Source organism: Dysidea avara, chromosome 6 (genome assembly GCF_963678975.1).
Source record: "Dysidea avara chromosome 6, odDysAvar1.4, whole genome shotgun sequence".
Taxonomy (NCBI): Eukaryota; Metazoa; Porifera; class Demospongiae; order Dictyoceratida; family Dysideidae; genus Dysidea; species Dysidea avara.
In genome coordinates this window covers 17575226-17592167 of record NC_089277.1, presented here as the reverse complement: position 1 = coordinate 17592167, position 16942 = coordinate 17575226, and the positions used below count along the sequence as shown (strand labels likewise).

Here is a 16942-nt window from a genome sequence, read left to right as displayed (position 1 = left end):
TCAGGGGCACCAGAGCAAAGATAAAAGTGGTAGCTAAGGTCCCTACTGATATATAGAGGCCAGGATAGTTGCATTCGCAAAGATTCCAACACTGATTACAAGCACAGGCAGTGGAGGGGGGCCATGGTCCCCCACTTTTAATGGATACTATTTAGAAAAAAAGATCGAAATACTCTAATAGAACAATCAGGAATGGATGCTCTAATAGAGCAGTTACAGCATCCAGAGAAGCAGTGTAGCAAGCTACTTAGCTACATATGTGTATAGTTATAAATAAGGAGACATAACAGCTATTGTCAGCAGGCTGTGACCTTTTTTTTTGGTCTTCAACTTAAAGTTGGCCTGGCCCCCTCACTCTTTGGCTTGCTCCACCACCCCTGTTGCAAGCTCACCTTGATGTTTATCCTTTTCTCCTCAACTCTTAAAATGTGGAACAGTTTACCAGTTACAGTTATTGAAGCAAAGCAACAAATGTAGAAGAGGGTATTGAAATATTTTTGTCTTAACCTAGCTGCTGTATAAATTTTGTGTAATTGGTTGTATCTGTGGATATAGATACTCCATTTTGGGAGGTTCGCACAGTATTTGATATAAATATAAACATGCAATGACGATAAGGTGGCTTATTATTCTGCTAAATGGGCAAGGGAGTCTGCATGGGGGCATGTTCCCTCAGCAAAGCATAAGTACTGCAACTTTTAGTTTTAAGTTGATTGCTACATCAAGCTAGTTTGAAAGCTTGTTTAATTTCAGTGGTGATCAAGGCTGTGGTCTCATACACTGGTTGCATATACTATACTCTGATGTCCTTTTGGGTGTGCAGTACTGTTTCCATCTCCCCAGGTCTTGATGATTGATCATGAGTCCTCTAATCCTTTCTCTGCTACTCCAACCCTGAAGCTGTGACCGCAATGTTACAAATGGTTATATAAAAATAATTAATTACTTAATTATTTAAGGACTCTCTATAGTAAAAATAAATATTATTTTAGCTATCATTCAAGTTGTGTATCCATACAATCTATATTATTACATTTGTTTGTTCGATATATACATCCAAGTACTATGAGAAATGTGCATGAGGTAGCTCTATAGCTACGTTTTATTGCTGAATTATCTGATGCCTTATTGCTTTACCTCCAGCCTCTACATCTTCTATAATGTGACCTAGAAAGTCCACAAGCCTTCAGTAATTGTGAATCCAGCAACACAAAATAAGAGCACCATGAACTATTTAGACACCCATGACTTGCTAATTATGCTAGCTTAATTTTGAGCATGCATAAGGTGCCTGAAGTATGATTAATTACTACAGATGTGAGATACTATACTGGATGTCACAATAAAGATAAATCTACTCTAATAGAACAGCAAAAGCTAGCTGTGTAGTAACTTTGAACTGTTTGATTAGGCACTTGACAATTATACAAACATTTGAGCATAAGGTGTCTGAAGCATTTACCACACGCAGATATGAGATATTGTAAATACTGTAGTAAAAGAATATGACATTCTAAAGATATATCTACTCTATAGAAAAGTCAGTATATTCAAATTCATACTTCTGGTGTAATAAAACAGTCAATAGTTATCCATGCCTTTTATAACACTGTAAAAAAAGATGAAAATAATCAACAGGTGCATCCCAAGATATTTTTTATTATACATTTTACTTGCTCATTTCCAAATATCAATTTGTACCAAGTTGCTGTTCCATCAGTGAGCCTATCACTGAAAAAATGAGTGATATCCACCCCAAAAACACCTTTGCTGTAAATAAAGGCGTGTCCATGAAACAACAAGTACTTTTAAAACAGCTCAGTAATTGTAGAGAAAGACCTCATGAGAGTAAAAACAACTGGCAACTCAAAGAGCTGATATCTGGAGCGGCCAAGAATAAATTTTATCATACAACTAACTGCCATGCATTGGCTGTAAAATAGGTGCACCCATCAAAGTGAAAGTAACTGGCAACTGAAACAGCTGATATCTGAAGCAGCCAAGAATGAATGTTGACATACAATCAATTGCAATTAACAAAAATTTAACATTGAACCGTTATCATTCAGCTGTGTTCTATATTCACTGTATATAGCTGCATCCTAAATTAATTTCTTTTAGCTCTAATTGGCTGGTAATTTGGCCACCTTTTTTGCTCTGTACACTATTATAAAAGGCGGCCAAATTACCAGCCAATTAGAGCTAAAAGAAATTAATTTAGGATGCAGCTATATACAGTGAATATAGAACACAGCTGAATGATAAAGGTTCAATGTTAAATTTTTGTTAATTACAATTGATTGTATGTCAACATTCATTCTTGGCTGCTTCAGATATCAGCTGTTTCAGTTGCCAGTTACTTTCACTTTGATGGGTGCACCTATTTTACAGCCAAGGCATGGCAGTTAGTTGTATGATAAGATTTATTCTTGGCCGCTCCAGATATCAGCTCTTTGAGTTGCCAGTTGTTTTTACTCTCATGAGGTCTTTCTCTACAATTACTGAGCTGTTTTACAAGTACTTGTAGTTTCATGGACGTGCCTTTTTTTTACAGCAAAGGTGTTTTTGGGGTAGATATATGTATATGTATATATATATGTATCATTTAGAGCTTGCTGATATACAGTAACCTTAGTCAGTAACAATAATTATATATTGTCACATTTTTTACTAAGTGTGTCATAATGTAGGTAGGAGATACTCCATCAAGCTTAGCAGTAAAGGCAAGAGACACACAAATGGTGGAGCTGTTACTATCACATGGAGCTGAAGTAGATAATGTGAGTTGGTGCTTGCAATGCGAAAATCATACGTACATTATTTGCACTCACAAAAAATGCATTATGCCTGCAATCCTAAAAATTTAGTACGTAGTTACACAAATAGCAGTGACATTTAGATTAACAAACATGTGATGGATCTGCAAGAACCCCACATATTAGCACATTTTTCAAATTCTATTTTATTACATTTTCATTATCTAAATAGTCAAAGTAATTGTCAACCAAAGTGTCAGCTTTAGAAGCCAAGAACTTTCGAAGTTACAGCACCACAAAGTAGCTATAACAAAAAATTGATTTGTACTATGACAATATGGAAAATAAACTACAGGCATATAATCAAACTATAACTTACAAATGCAGTCCTCTACCTACACCATCAGGTCCTCCATGAAGAGGCGAATCATTGCTGGGTATGTTTTGTATGGCAAAAGTGAAAACATGAGAAAAAATGATAACAAACCGCTTGTCCAATGCGAGGCAGACTAGCACTCATATCTTTCATCTCCTTGGGAGTACTGACATGAAACAACACTTTCGAGCTACTCTTGCTTTGGAGATTATGACGGTACCAAGGTTTTCGCTGTTATCGCTTTCCTTCATCTTGAAAGGAGCATTCAAATCTTAATAGATGTTTTTGATTGTGTAAGTTTTTCATCGATTGCATATATTGCAATCTACTGTAAATTAGGGTTGCGCTAACATGTGGGATTTTTGCAGATCCGGTCATGTATGCAGTTGATTGCAATTAAATATCACTACTGTGGAAATATTGTTGTGCAAATGACATTAGAACAGTGCATTTTTATACTTCAAGAATTTTTTAAACTATATGCAGTAGATATGCACCATGGGTCTGTGAAACTGGCATAAAAGCATTGCAATTTCATGCTTCAGACCCATAACTTTTATACATTAAAGCATTGCTGCAAGTGCTACGTGTATGAATAATTAAGCACAAGAGGTGTTTAAATTCACAGCTATAACTTTTGTTTGCATTAGTCTACTGTTGCAGGACCCTCGTAACATGTTCACCATGAATTGGCAATTCCACCAAGGTAAATCCCCTGCTAGGTATTTACTTGTGCATACCAGTATGGAGACGAAGAAATGACAATAATCTTGTTTTCATCTATACCATTGCAAATAAGCACAAAAGGAATGCATACTCTTGGGGATAAAGGAACGAAATAAACATCTCCTAACTCTCCATGAACAAGCAAATACGATGGTGTATAGTTTTAATTGACTTGAGACTTCTTTCCAAAGTATTGGCTTGATTAAAACTTGCTTGAAATAACTAATTTTTAAATTTGTTTTATTAAAAAGCATGCTTGTGTGAACTATGCATGGATTTGCTGAGATGATCACATACAGCATAGTACATATCAAGACACACAGTAGTGTGTCATGAAGCTGGTGCACCACAGCATGGGTAAAATGGGATTTGCACATATGTAGCTCCGTGATCCCTTAACTAACTGGAACCAATTTTGCTGTAGAGTTGTCTGCCAGGTATAGGAATCAACATCCCAAATTTGAAGGAAGCAACCAAAGTTTCAGGTTTTTCTTCATTTTCCTTCTACTTCATTTTCCTTCTACTTCTTTTGCCCACTTTGTAAAGTCCACCATAACACACAGCATACTTCAATCAAGCTGTTATTCAGCTTAAAGGGCTTATTATAGCAAATCTCAGTACTAATCATACAGTATGATAGTACTGTATAGTAGGGACCAAAAAGGTTGGAGCGTGGCCCACAAAATAATATCATCCAAAAACCAGCCTCAATTTCCCTAATGACAATGAGGTAGTATTGATTAGGTAAAACTAAGCCCAAAGAAGCTTTCAGATTGGCCCCAAAACGCTTTCAACAAGTTGCTACAGAATTTTTATTTTTGTAAATAATAATTTTCGACTGACTGACTGACTGACTGACTGACTGACTGACTGACTGACTGACTGACTGACTGACTGACTGACTGACTGACTGACTGACTGACTGACTGACTGACTGACTGACTGACTGACTGACTGACTGACTGACTGACTGACTGACTGAGTAACTGACTGATTCCATCAGACAAGCGTAACTCAATAATGGATAAGGCTACAGGCTTGATTTTTTCACTATTTGACATCACTTTGACCTGAGAGATGCCTTTTGGCATACCGCAGTATGTACAATGAATTCTTCTTGGACTTACCAGAGTCTTCCTTTATGTCCCATTCATCTTTGCTGACAGCGAAAAGTGTCAATTTGGTGGTAGCACGTGATGGCTTCCTTTCATAATGGAAATCATCTGTATTTATCATAGTGGCTACTTTGATTGCAGAGGTACTTTTCGAACAGTACTTGATTTCTAATGCTGTGTAATGGGTTGAATATAGTTGACAATGAAGCATAATAGATATTTCACTTTCAGACAATAATTGGCGCATAGCCCCATTTCTTCTTTTGATGTGGTATGTGTGGGTTCATCAGTTACAATAATTTTATTTTACAAAAAATTAACAAACAAGTACGCAAAACATTTGGAATTTTCAACTAGAGTAGGGACCATAACACATTGATAAAAAGTACCGAAACAAACTGGACTAGTGCACGATATTAAATCACAGTAAAACAATAAGAAGTGTTATATCCCTACTGTGCTCAGGATACCATAATGGAAATGCACAGTAGGGATATAACACTTCTTATTGTTTTACTGTGATTTAATATCGTTGGCTTGTTTCAGTACCTTTTATCAATGTTGTATGGTCCCTACTCTAGTTGAAATTCCAATTTTTTTGTGTACTTGTTTATAGTTAGAATCCAATCAACATTCATGGTGTTAAAATCAATACCATGAAGATACAGTGCAAAAACCAACAGTATATGTGACCGTTTCAGCAAAAACCCGACTTGTTCACACAAGCATGCGTATTGAGAAAATCGAAATAATAAAATCATTCGTAAAATTACGCATGCTACAAAAAAGTACACAAGTTTTTATCAGGCCAGTACTTGAAGAAGTAAGACTCAAATCGATTAAAACTATATACTATCCTATTCGCCTGTTCATGGAGAGTTTGAAAATCTTTGTTTCGTTTCTCTAGCTCCAACGGTATGTGTGTCACGTGCGTTTGTTTATGATGCGGTAAACGTAAACAAAATCGTCATCATTTCTTCTACCAAACCGCCTTCATATCCATATGCGCAGGTATCTACAGGGCTAATGCTATACCTTGGCTAATGTACTGATCCATGGTGAATGTTTTAAGCCAAATTGCAACATTGTAGACTAATCCAAACGGAAGTTATGGCTGTGAATGTAAGCGCCTGTAGTTTATTTTCAGTATATATAGTCACTGTACAAATCGACTATCTTGCTCTTCCTACTGTCTAGCGCTATAATTCCAAAACTACACGCCACAGAAGGCTGAAACTTTGGTGGTACATTCCTTGAATACTGCAGATATTGCTGAGTGAATAAAAAAATTTTTTTTAATTGTGCGAACAAGTCGGGTTTTTGCTGAGATGGTCACGTATGTAACAATCATGTGATCAAGTTTTGTCAATACAAAATGTACCAACAAAGTTGGCACAAACAATTAGTCATTGGAGTTAGTAGACCATGATATGGGTGTACTAATCAGTTGCTTTCAGCAGTGGTCTTTATATAGAATTACAAGGCTTTTCAGTCACCAGCACAAACAATCCTAATTATTATTGTCCATGCCTTTGTTTGATGATGATTCTGTCACTGGTTAGTACGTGTCTGTTTTTTGTGTACAATTTGTTCATTCATTCATTCGTTCGTTATTTGTCATGTAATTTAAACCTCGTTTCTTATTATCTGTATTCTAACTATTACAGTATTGTTTATCTCCTGCAAGCTGTGTATGCATAATATGTGTACACATCACTGTGCCGTTGTCACATCACTGATGAACCACATTTTGTGACCTGTAATTGATACTGTGCTGTGTACACTTGTATGTTTGCTTGGTTTGGGATCATATGCTGACTGTGCTGGCCTTCACCACCTTGTCGTGCATAGCCTCACTTCTTGACTGAGTCATCTTCAGAGACTACAATGTAAATTACATCATCTCTCACCTGGTTTGCTACATAGCTGAATAATATCTGTTTTCAGTGTTGCCAGTAATGTATTGCTGCGTACAATACTACAATAATATATACCTCTCTCCTATATGTTTTGTATGCATATATACTGTGTACGGAATACTGTGCCATTGCCACACCAATGATGTACCAGCAATTATCTACTGGTGGCCAAGCTAGATGAAGTAATGGGGAGTAAACCAGCAATAGTACTCCTGTATTAAAACATTCAGTGCACCAGCAGAATCGTTAGATTTAGAGGGATCATGCCAGAAGTGTGATAAAGTAAGCTTAAACAATAGCCACACTAGTGACAGGTCTGCAGATGATGATGACAAAGCTGATGAGGAGAAGCAATCAAGTGAAGGTGATGACAAAGATGCCAATCATGGTGATGGCAAGATATCTAGTGAAAAGACCAGTAAGGCTGCTGAGAAAGAGGTAAAAAAAATACCTATATCAAAGAAGAGATCCTGAAATGAAGCAGTATAAAGATGCTAATAACTGGGGTAATCATAATTTGAAGTTAGCAGAAGGATGTCCATTGGTATAGTCTTTGGATTTTGTGAGCCAAGCTGGAACTGTTCGTAAATTATCGATAAAATGTCAAACTACTAATATAGCCTGTGCAAACACACTGGGTAAAATAGACTTTTGATCAAATTGACACTTTTACTAGTAATAAAGAACTGTTGATAGATAGAACAAACCAAGGTGTTGATATTCTATCTTATCCAGTGTGTTGCTGGAATGTACTCCTGCTTGACACTCTCCCTAATTACTTTATAATAACTCTTGGTGTAACTACATTCCATTTCTAAGTTACACTATACCTATATACACCATAACTATTAATGTGTTATCATTATCAATTAGAGGTGTACTGATATGGGTTTTTGACATATACCAATATCCGATATTGATGCCATTAAAAGAAGCCAATAACCAAGAGTCGATTCGATATTTGCATCATAGTTTTAAGCAAACAAAAGTGTACATTTACCACAACATGTGCATGTATCTATTGCTATACTCTGCCTGTGGTGGTATTGTATACAGCTTGGGTTTCTATTGTGCAATCCAGACAAGTAGGTTCCCTTTTATGTATACTCCCATGAAGCTTTAAATGGATGTTTCTGCATTACTCCACATTCTAATGGCTTGTGAGAAAGCTGGTACAGCAAGTTTCCTTGGTTATCCTGTGACCCTTCTTTTTATTATAAAGGTACTCTATAACTGCTTCATTTGTACAGACTGTAATTAGCTTTCCAGCAACAAACACTTGTATTTGCATGGCTTCACATAGCGTAGTGCTGGTTGCAGAGTTGACAATAAGCCACTGGCACTAAACAGCACATAGAAAACCAATGTATAATCCGTTTATGTACAAACTATTGCTACTGTATAAATATCAGTAGCGATATTGGTCCTCCTGCTGTTCTGTACCGATACCAATATTTGTAAAGTTACCATATCGGTGGCCGATATTTTAGCCATTCTGATACACCTCTATTATTGATATAATTAGAAAGATGGGTGCATTTTTTGTGTGCAATATGTGGGTTAAAGGGATATTCTTTGTATGAGAAGTGACTGTTTTATTAGAGTAGTTATCTAATTATTCTACAACATCTCACACCTACAATAATAAACAAATTAATTAATGCCACTATAGCTCACTTGTTTTTTGTAAGTCACATTTTAGTATTGTGCTTTCTGATACCAGTTAAACTCCCTTGCCTGTGTATGCATGCGTATCATTTCCACCTGATCTGAGTGCTGGCTATGACACTAACTGTACATGCCCTATGGGTAGGTTGCCACGTTGTTGTATGTACTTGGTTGCATATATGTGACTCAGCCTAGTAATTATGCAACCAAGTACTAAGAATAATAAGAAATGTGGTCAAAATTATGACACAATATAAATAAATTAATTAATAATAATTAATGTTTGAGAAAACTGCAAGGCTTGCACAAACCGGGATTCAAATTGCAGGTGAACAAAGGCACAAACATATAATAGTTGGGAGTTTTTATTGCCAGTGATGGAAATGATGCAACAATTCTATTTAATGCCAATCAAAACAGATTAGCAATTGAATTGCATTTCAATCAGTGCTGGTACATTATTGGAACATGTGTTGCTGAATCTAGAAATGACAAGCCGAAGCAATGAAGTGACGAGCCATCATCTCTGAAAGTATGCATAGAAATGTTAGTAGTAATTTCGTTGTTAGCCATTTGCCGTTTTGTAAGTGACCGAGGTGGCTTAACACTGCCAGTGTTTTGCCTGCTTGTCAGGAATTGAAGAGAGGGAACTTGCAAGATAGTGTTGTCAGAGGGGTGGAAGGAAGCCTGTTGTACTGTACAATCGAGATACTCTAATAGAACAGTAACTTAACTGTGTAATAGAATGCGCACTTAGTTGCAAATATCAGTCTAGTTCTCCATCCTAAAATGTGACTGGATTTAGCAAAATCAACCATATGGGTGCGAAAGCCAAAAGTTAACATATTGGTTGCTGGGGGTCACCCCTGGGAATAGTGGCAACTGCCACCATTTATAGAGGATTAAATTACACATATATGCTCATATATATAATACATTTATTAACCTAGCTATCCACCCTTCCACCGCACCAAGCTCTACATTGCCTACTCTTTTCCCTAATGCTAATCACATAACATTTTCCCACAAAGCCAGTAGTGTACGTGACAATACACAAGTTCAACAATCATGCAACAAGAATACAATGATACCATAGTAGCAAGTAAGATTATATCTACATGAGATCATGCATGACATGACAATATATATCTATATATAGATCATATAATATGTGATATAGAGAGGATGAATCTGGATGAATAACGGGCAACTGAGGAAATCATAGGGCAGGCAGTAAGTTCTTCCATAAATAGGGTAGATGAATGAACATAGCATTTGCAAGTGATGATAGCAAACCACTAAGACATGTCAAATTGCAGCAATTGATCACTAGTAACCAGAATGACAGACCAAGCTATGTCATGAACATTGACATTGGCATCAATTGATAACGCATTACAGCTACATAACTAGCATCTAATTCACCCAAATTCCTCCAAATTTCCCCAGTTGCCCGAGCTTGCTGTACCCCACATATAAAATTACAATAGTACTTAGACAGTAATATTATTGTAGTTATAATAACCACACATAGCACAAGTATGCATGAAGTATATGACACATCCCAATGGTATATAGAAAATTACAACAATACCAAATGAGAATACAAGTGAGCCTGTATGTGTACCAATAGCAGTAAGCATTTTACTAAGCGGAATTTTGCAGGACCAGCAGGGACTAATGCCTGAGAACCTGTGAGTACCAAGGAGTGTGCAGGTATGGCATAAGTATAAAGGAGTGTGTACATATGACATGAATGCAATGTACACAGTAGGCCTGCCAATTGATTGTATGCGAGTGTCAACTACCTGTATGCAGCAACAAATGTATGCACATATTAGTGAGCATTAAGTGACTTCGCAAATACTGATACGCATTTTTGCAAGCATGTAAGCAGAACATAAATGTAAAAGCCCATAAGCAGCAGCAACAGTTGTATTCCAAGTCTGAATACAGCCAAGTACTATACATACAGACATTGGTAAGTACGAGTAAACTTGCAATTAGAGCTAAAGAGGTTACATATGTAGTGTAAAGCCTGCAATGATTTTAGACATGCAGCAGTTTATATTGTATGCAAATGCTTTCAAGTTTAAAGTACAAGAGTACTCTTGTGCACGCAGACACTATGTACTGACGAAGGAAAGTGCAACTGAGGATTGGAAGTATGTACCCCAAAAACAAGCAGGTAAATGTTGATATACGCATCCAGCCTCCTACTTGCATGCCGCCACCAATGAACATGAGTACGCCCGAGTATGGAGCATGCCTGCGAAAGCAACAGCCATTGAGCTATATAGGTATATGACAGTTGGTGTATACTGGAGGTATTACAAGTTACATTGGCAACCGAACGAAATATTTCATTGCATAAGAAGGTAGATAGGTTGCAGAGGTATGGAAAAGCTTGTAAAGGGTCCCTAAACAATGACACCTATCCTACTGTCAGACCTTCAGTGCTAGTCACTGTAAAGTGCTAATAATAATACTGTTAAACCAGGGAAAGGAAACCCTATAGTAAAGTGTTATTATATACATGGAGAAGGAACGTGCAACCTTGGTGTTGATATGCGCACCTCCTGACTGCCTGTAGCCACCAATGGACCTGCATATGCATGGACATGGAGCAAGCCTGCAGAGAGTAACACAGCTGAAGTGCAGTGGTCACATATGCATGTTCAACGACAGAAAGTTACTGCAATGTAACTAACTGGTGGCAATTTCACGTACGCAAAGGTGGAAATGGAATAACCCAAGCACATCTAAGAGCTGCCATGCTTAAGGAGATAATAGTATTACTAAAGAAAAAACACTTTTGACCATAGGGATGTATACAAATACCCACTAGGTACATAATTAATAGCATAGAGTGGGGGAGGAAGGGGGTTGGTGTGGAAGGAATTGGAGAGTGGTTACACATTAGTGGTAGGTCAATCATGGAAATATAATGATGTCAGTAGCAGTGGCAGTAATGATTATGCATTAGCTAGTAAGATTAGAGTGGGATTAGGCAACTGAGGTGGTCACTAAATAGTGTAGCAGTCACATAAGCATGGTATTACATGAAAGTAACAGTTAGGACATGCCTGTCTGCAGAAGCAGTGATAACTCGCAAGGCTATAGCGAAGAGCATGCATGCTGTGGAAGCAATACTAGCAATGGAACAGTAGAAGTAAATTACTTGCGGCAGAGTTGTAGTTCAATAGTAGTGGCAACAGTAATAGCAGACATGCAGGAGCTATAAAATTCATGCAGTAGTGCTTTGGTATATCATGAGGTTGCATATCATGCAGCAGCAAGAGCATCGCACAGTATTCCACTAGTCTCCGCACTACCGGCAGATCATGCAATAGTGGCACCATTAAGCTCACAGCGGTGATTACATTTATGTGGCCGCACTAATGTTTCATTAAGTGGCGATAATTTTTTTTTTTAACTTTATTTATTTATTTATTTTTTTGTGCTGGGGCCATGATATACATGCAGCGATAGTAACGTTCATGCAGCCACAAATGGAATTGGGGATCAGGTTGGGGTCACTAGATGCCGTAGTAGCCATACTTGGGCAGTATTGCATATCGACCAATTGATGTCTGGAATATATACGCTTTAACGGAAGTTGTAATAATCAGAGCAATAGCAGTAGCAACAATAATATTCATGCAGCAGCAGCAGTAATAGCATTCTTGCAGCAGCGATAACATTCACGCAGCAGAACTCTCAGTGCAATAGCAATATTCATGCAGCAGCACCCTCAGTGCAATAGCAGCAGCAATAGCAATACTCATGCAGCACATGCAGCGCCCTCAGTGCAATAGCAGCAGCAGCAATACTCATGCAGCACCCGCAGCAGCAGCAGCAGCAGCAATACTGCACTTACTTGATTAAACACCGCCCTTTAATAGTCGCAGCATTTGAGTGGTCCCACAATCGATTGTGAAAATAATGGCTTAAACATCGTTCACGAGAAGCGAGTGGTAGTTGAGTTTGAATAGTCGCCGCATTGATTTTTGGAACTAAGGTAATAAACGCCGTTGCGTTTAATCAAGTAAATACAGTATTCATGCAGGAGCACCCTCAGTGCATTGGCAGCAGCAATAGCAATATTCATGCAGCAGCACCCTCAATGCAATCGTAGCAGCAATAACATTCATGCAGCAGTACTCTCTTAAGTGAATCATGTAACATACTTTGCATAGCGTAAAAGCACAATAGCTTCATATATTTGCAACAGCTTGCGAGCGACCAGCCATCAAACATACAAAGTTGTAAGCCTTACGTATAGCACGCTACCGGAGAAAGCTTGTCCAGTAAATACTTGCCCATTGGTTGTGGTCCCATCCTCATCCCTCAGCTGCCACCAAACTATATGGAGCAGTGTACAAACACAGTGTAATTAGAACGCGTAAGTTTGTTTTTTTTGCCAGTGCTACATTTATACGGCAGTATTCTCAGCCAATTATGCGACAGCAGCACTCTCATTATGCAACAGCTCTCTCAGCCAAATATGTAACAGCAGCATATCATGCAATGCAGCACTCTCAATCATGCAATGGCAGCATATCATGCAGCAGCACTCTCATTATGCAACAGGAGCATATCATGCAGCGGCACTCTCATTATGCAACAGCAGCAATGCAGCACTCTCAATCATGCAATGGCAGCATATCATGCAGCAGCATTCTCAATGCGATAGCATTAAGCCATTACGAGTTTTTGATTTTGCTTTTGCCAGCGATATAAGCTTGATAACACCATCTGTGACCCTTAGCTGTAACCTAGCCAGTGCCTATATGTATCCGGCATAAGTAGTGCCTAGTGTCAATGACCTAATGGAAGCTGAACAGTAGGAGCACTTACAGCTGGCAAATCATTGACGTAACACATTATTATTAAAGCACAATAACATTCATGCGGCATCATCATGCAGCAGTGCCTTATGCGATAGCAGCATGCAGCACTAGCACTTAACTAAGGCATGAGCAACAGTAGTGGCATACATAGCATATAAAATAAACACAGCAAGACCTCATGCAAATCAAGGCACATGTTAGCTGTGCATATATAAACATGCTAATGGTGAAAGCTTATTACACCCTGATAACAATTAAACAACTCAAACAAACAAGTGTAACAGCTGACAATACTTGGTTATGACAAACTTGAACAGACAAGCCCGGAAGCTAACGACACAATGTTAAGGACAAGCTTGAAAGCTAACGACAAGACTAAGCCAGTACAGCAATTCATTGCAGCGTCACTTTAATTATGCTAACTTCTCATAGAACATGCGTGAGAACTCGGCTAGTATCCCTCGATAGCCATTCGTCTTATTGTAAAGGTGCAATCAGTTTTGTTCAATTTAGTGTGCCGCATGCAAGACGTGTCACACAAGGAACGAGCTCACCAGTTATAATGAACTTCCAGCGATGACGACCTTGTTTCTTGTTTACCATCTCGATCGATTCAGTAGGCTGGAAGGACTGCTACGAAGAACCTCTGGCCATGGTAACTCGGCTCATACACAACTCGTGCGAGTGGCACATTTTTTGTTCACCAACCACTGTCCCCGGTACACAACGCGACACTAGCGGTCTTGTTTCATCTACTAGAACTTTTCTTTAACTAGGCCATTCACCTTTCAAGAACGTGGCATGTCACGTGACCGCAAACCTGTTAAACTAGTTTGTTGATTACACAATACTTGAAACCATCTCAACATTACTTCACGTGCTTAGATCATAGCGCACCCTTACGCTATAGCGTGCGCTTAGGTCACGGAAATTATTTGCAAGTTCTTATAGTGCTATATCGCAATATCTGCAGCATGCATGTTAACTTCAATTTATTGTGATACAATAAATTACATTGAGATAACACCAGTATGAAGTTGCTGCATTATCAGGCTACAATTTCCACATCAAACTCGCCTTCAACTTGTCGGGTCTGCTTTCGGTGGACTGTTCTCTGGCGGCCTGTATAACCACACCAGACATCTGTATAGGTCTGTGAACAACAGGGAAGTGCTTTGGGGGTTCATACACTCTGGACAGATGAGCAGAGAGCTGAATGTGTGATGTATGTCTGTTTTGTGAGCTTTCAGTCTATTTCCTGCTTCTGACAGGCTGTTTTGTGGTCTAGTGCCTTCAGTTACCATTCTCATCCATTTTGTAGTCTATCTCTTGCCCACTCCACCACCCCCCACCCCACACCCCTTTTTGAGGACTCATGATACAGCAACACTGGTGAAAAACCTATCTAAAATGGGGGGAAACTCTACAGGGATTACCTTGGCCACTAGCTGCTCTTAAAGGTTGTCCATCTTTGCTGAAAAATCCAAACGTGTAGCTGCCAATGCTGGTGAGTAACAAAGCTTTAAATTATTAAAATATATTTTTCTCTGAATCAACAATGCACCCATAAGGGTGATTTTCCTAAATCCAGTCACAACTATACTGTTTACAAAAACTAATACCGTTTTACACTTAGCTTGGTTCTGGCATGTTAACAAAGTAAACTGTGCCTAACACCAAGCTGGCCCTTGTTGACACTACGTATTAAGTGCAAAACCGTGCTGACCACAGCAATGTAGCAGTCTCCACACTTGTCTTGGTGTACATAGTGTGAATATTCTTAATAGGAGAAAGATGCTACATCTTATTAATGTAACTCTTTCTGTTTAGATCTCAAGCGTTTCAACCTGTTCCTTTGCAGTCTTGCCTGTATTTGGTTTTTAAAGGTCATGGTTTCAGTTGGTGTAAAATCGCTTGAATCCAAGGTGCTAAAAAACAGTGATAACAGTTGCTTTTGGTCAGCCATTTAATTGTTTAGCCCTTAAGTTAATAAATAAGTGTTCCATTAAATGCGAACTCCACTACAGTGGCTCTCGCTATACACATGTATTCAAACGCTTATATCTTGTAAACGAAATATCCTATGAATATATGGTTTAGACCATGCTACTCTGTGGTTAATGGATATTATCCTAAGCTTTATTTAGCCATTGTAGCATAATCGAGCATAATATAAGGCTGATCTAAGTATGAAAGGATTTTCAGCCATTTTTAAAATGGTAATCATGACAATACTACCTGTCACAAAGGAAAGAGAGAATAAAGAAGTAAAAGTTATATGATGTTGTAGATCTACATATCTTTTGTGAGTAGTTTAGTACAAACCATGGAGGAATAGGTGGTCTCTACATGGAGCAACAGGAGCCAAGTTTTGTATGTCAAAACGTATATTTTACATAAAACAACATTAGTTTTTAAGAACTAAAACCACTATAGTGGTGTTCAGAGTCAAAGGGTTAACAACTAATAAATTACTAAAACAGATGTAACACTTGAAGGAACTCTCTACAGGGTGAACTGTTATATACATTGTTGAACTCCCTACAGGTTGTATTGCTTGTAGCTGAACTCTCCATAGGCTGGTTTTACAGCGCTCAATTTCCATACCATATACAGTAGTATTACCATGCAGTACAGTATACAGTATTACCGTACTGTATCACCCTAAAACCAGCCTCAATTTCCCTTCATGACAACTTGTCAGTATTAGTTAGGCACAGCCTAGCCCAAAAATGTCTTCAGACCAACCTCAAATCCTTCCAAAAAGTTCTATGGAATTTTTTATTTAGCAAAATTTTATTCTGACTAACTAACTGATGTCTTCAGCCAAGCATAACTCGACAATGGATATAGATAGCTACAAGCTTGAATTCTTCACTGTTTGACATCTCTTTGTCCTGAGATCTGCCTTTTCGCCAACCACAGTACATGCAATACAGGGATCATGAACTTGCCTTTGTCCTCCTTTGTATTCCAGTTCTTTTCACGGGCAAAGTGTCGATTTGCGATATATAGCACGATGCAGCTTCCCTGTGGTTGTGTCGGTATCTCGACCATATTTCCCATAGAGACTGGATTGATTTCAGAGATGTCTCTCACACTGTTCTTCATTTGTAATGTTGTGCAACAGACTGAAATAGGTGAAAGCGAAGTGTAATGGCCACTGTTCAATTTCGGGGTTTGCAAATCATCCGTATTTTTTGTGCTGATTGGATTGATTGCAGAGGTGCTTTTCCTAATGTTCTTCATTTATAGTGCTGTACAATGGGGTGAGTATAACTGATAGTGAAGCATAATGGATGCTTCACTTTTGAGTCAGTAATTGATACCTGGGGCATGAGTTCAGACGAAAACTTTCTTTTGATGCGGTATGCATGGGTAGTAATGTTCCAAAAAAGTAAACAAACAAGTCTAAGAAAAATTAAGAATTTTAAGTTCAATTAGGGATGATAGAAATAAATATTGCAGAAACAAGGGAGGTCGCCTGCATCTGCAGATATACTAGTGAACATTTAATCCTTATGAGTAT

At 38.2% G+C, this 16942-nt stretch overlaps 1 protein-coding gene across 3 annotated transcripts in view; it reads left to right on the top strand.

Moving 5' to 3' along the window:
* Nucleotides 1–16942, top strand: part of LOC136257865 (uncharacterized) — a 188719-nt gene that overhangs the window by 123990 nt on the left and 47787 nt on the right. For all 3 annotated transcript variants that reach the window (XM_066051183.1, XM_066051182.1, XM_066051184.1), the window contains one exon: nucleotides 2691–2780. In XM_066051183.1, the coding sequence (XP_065907255.1) occupies nucleotides 2691–2780 (90 nt within the window). The remainder of the gene's footprint in view (nucleotides 1–2690; nucleotides 2781–16942) is intronic.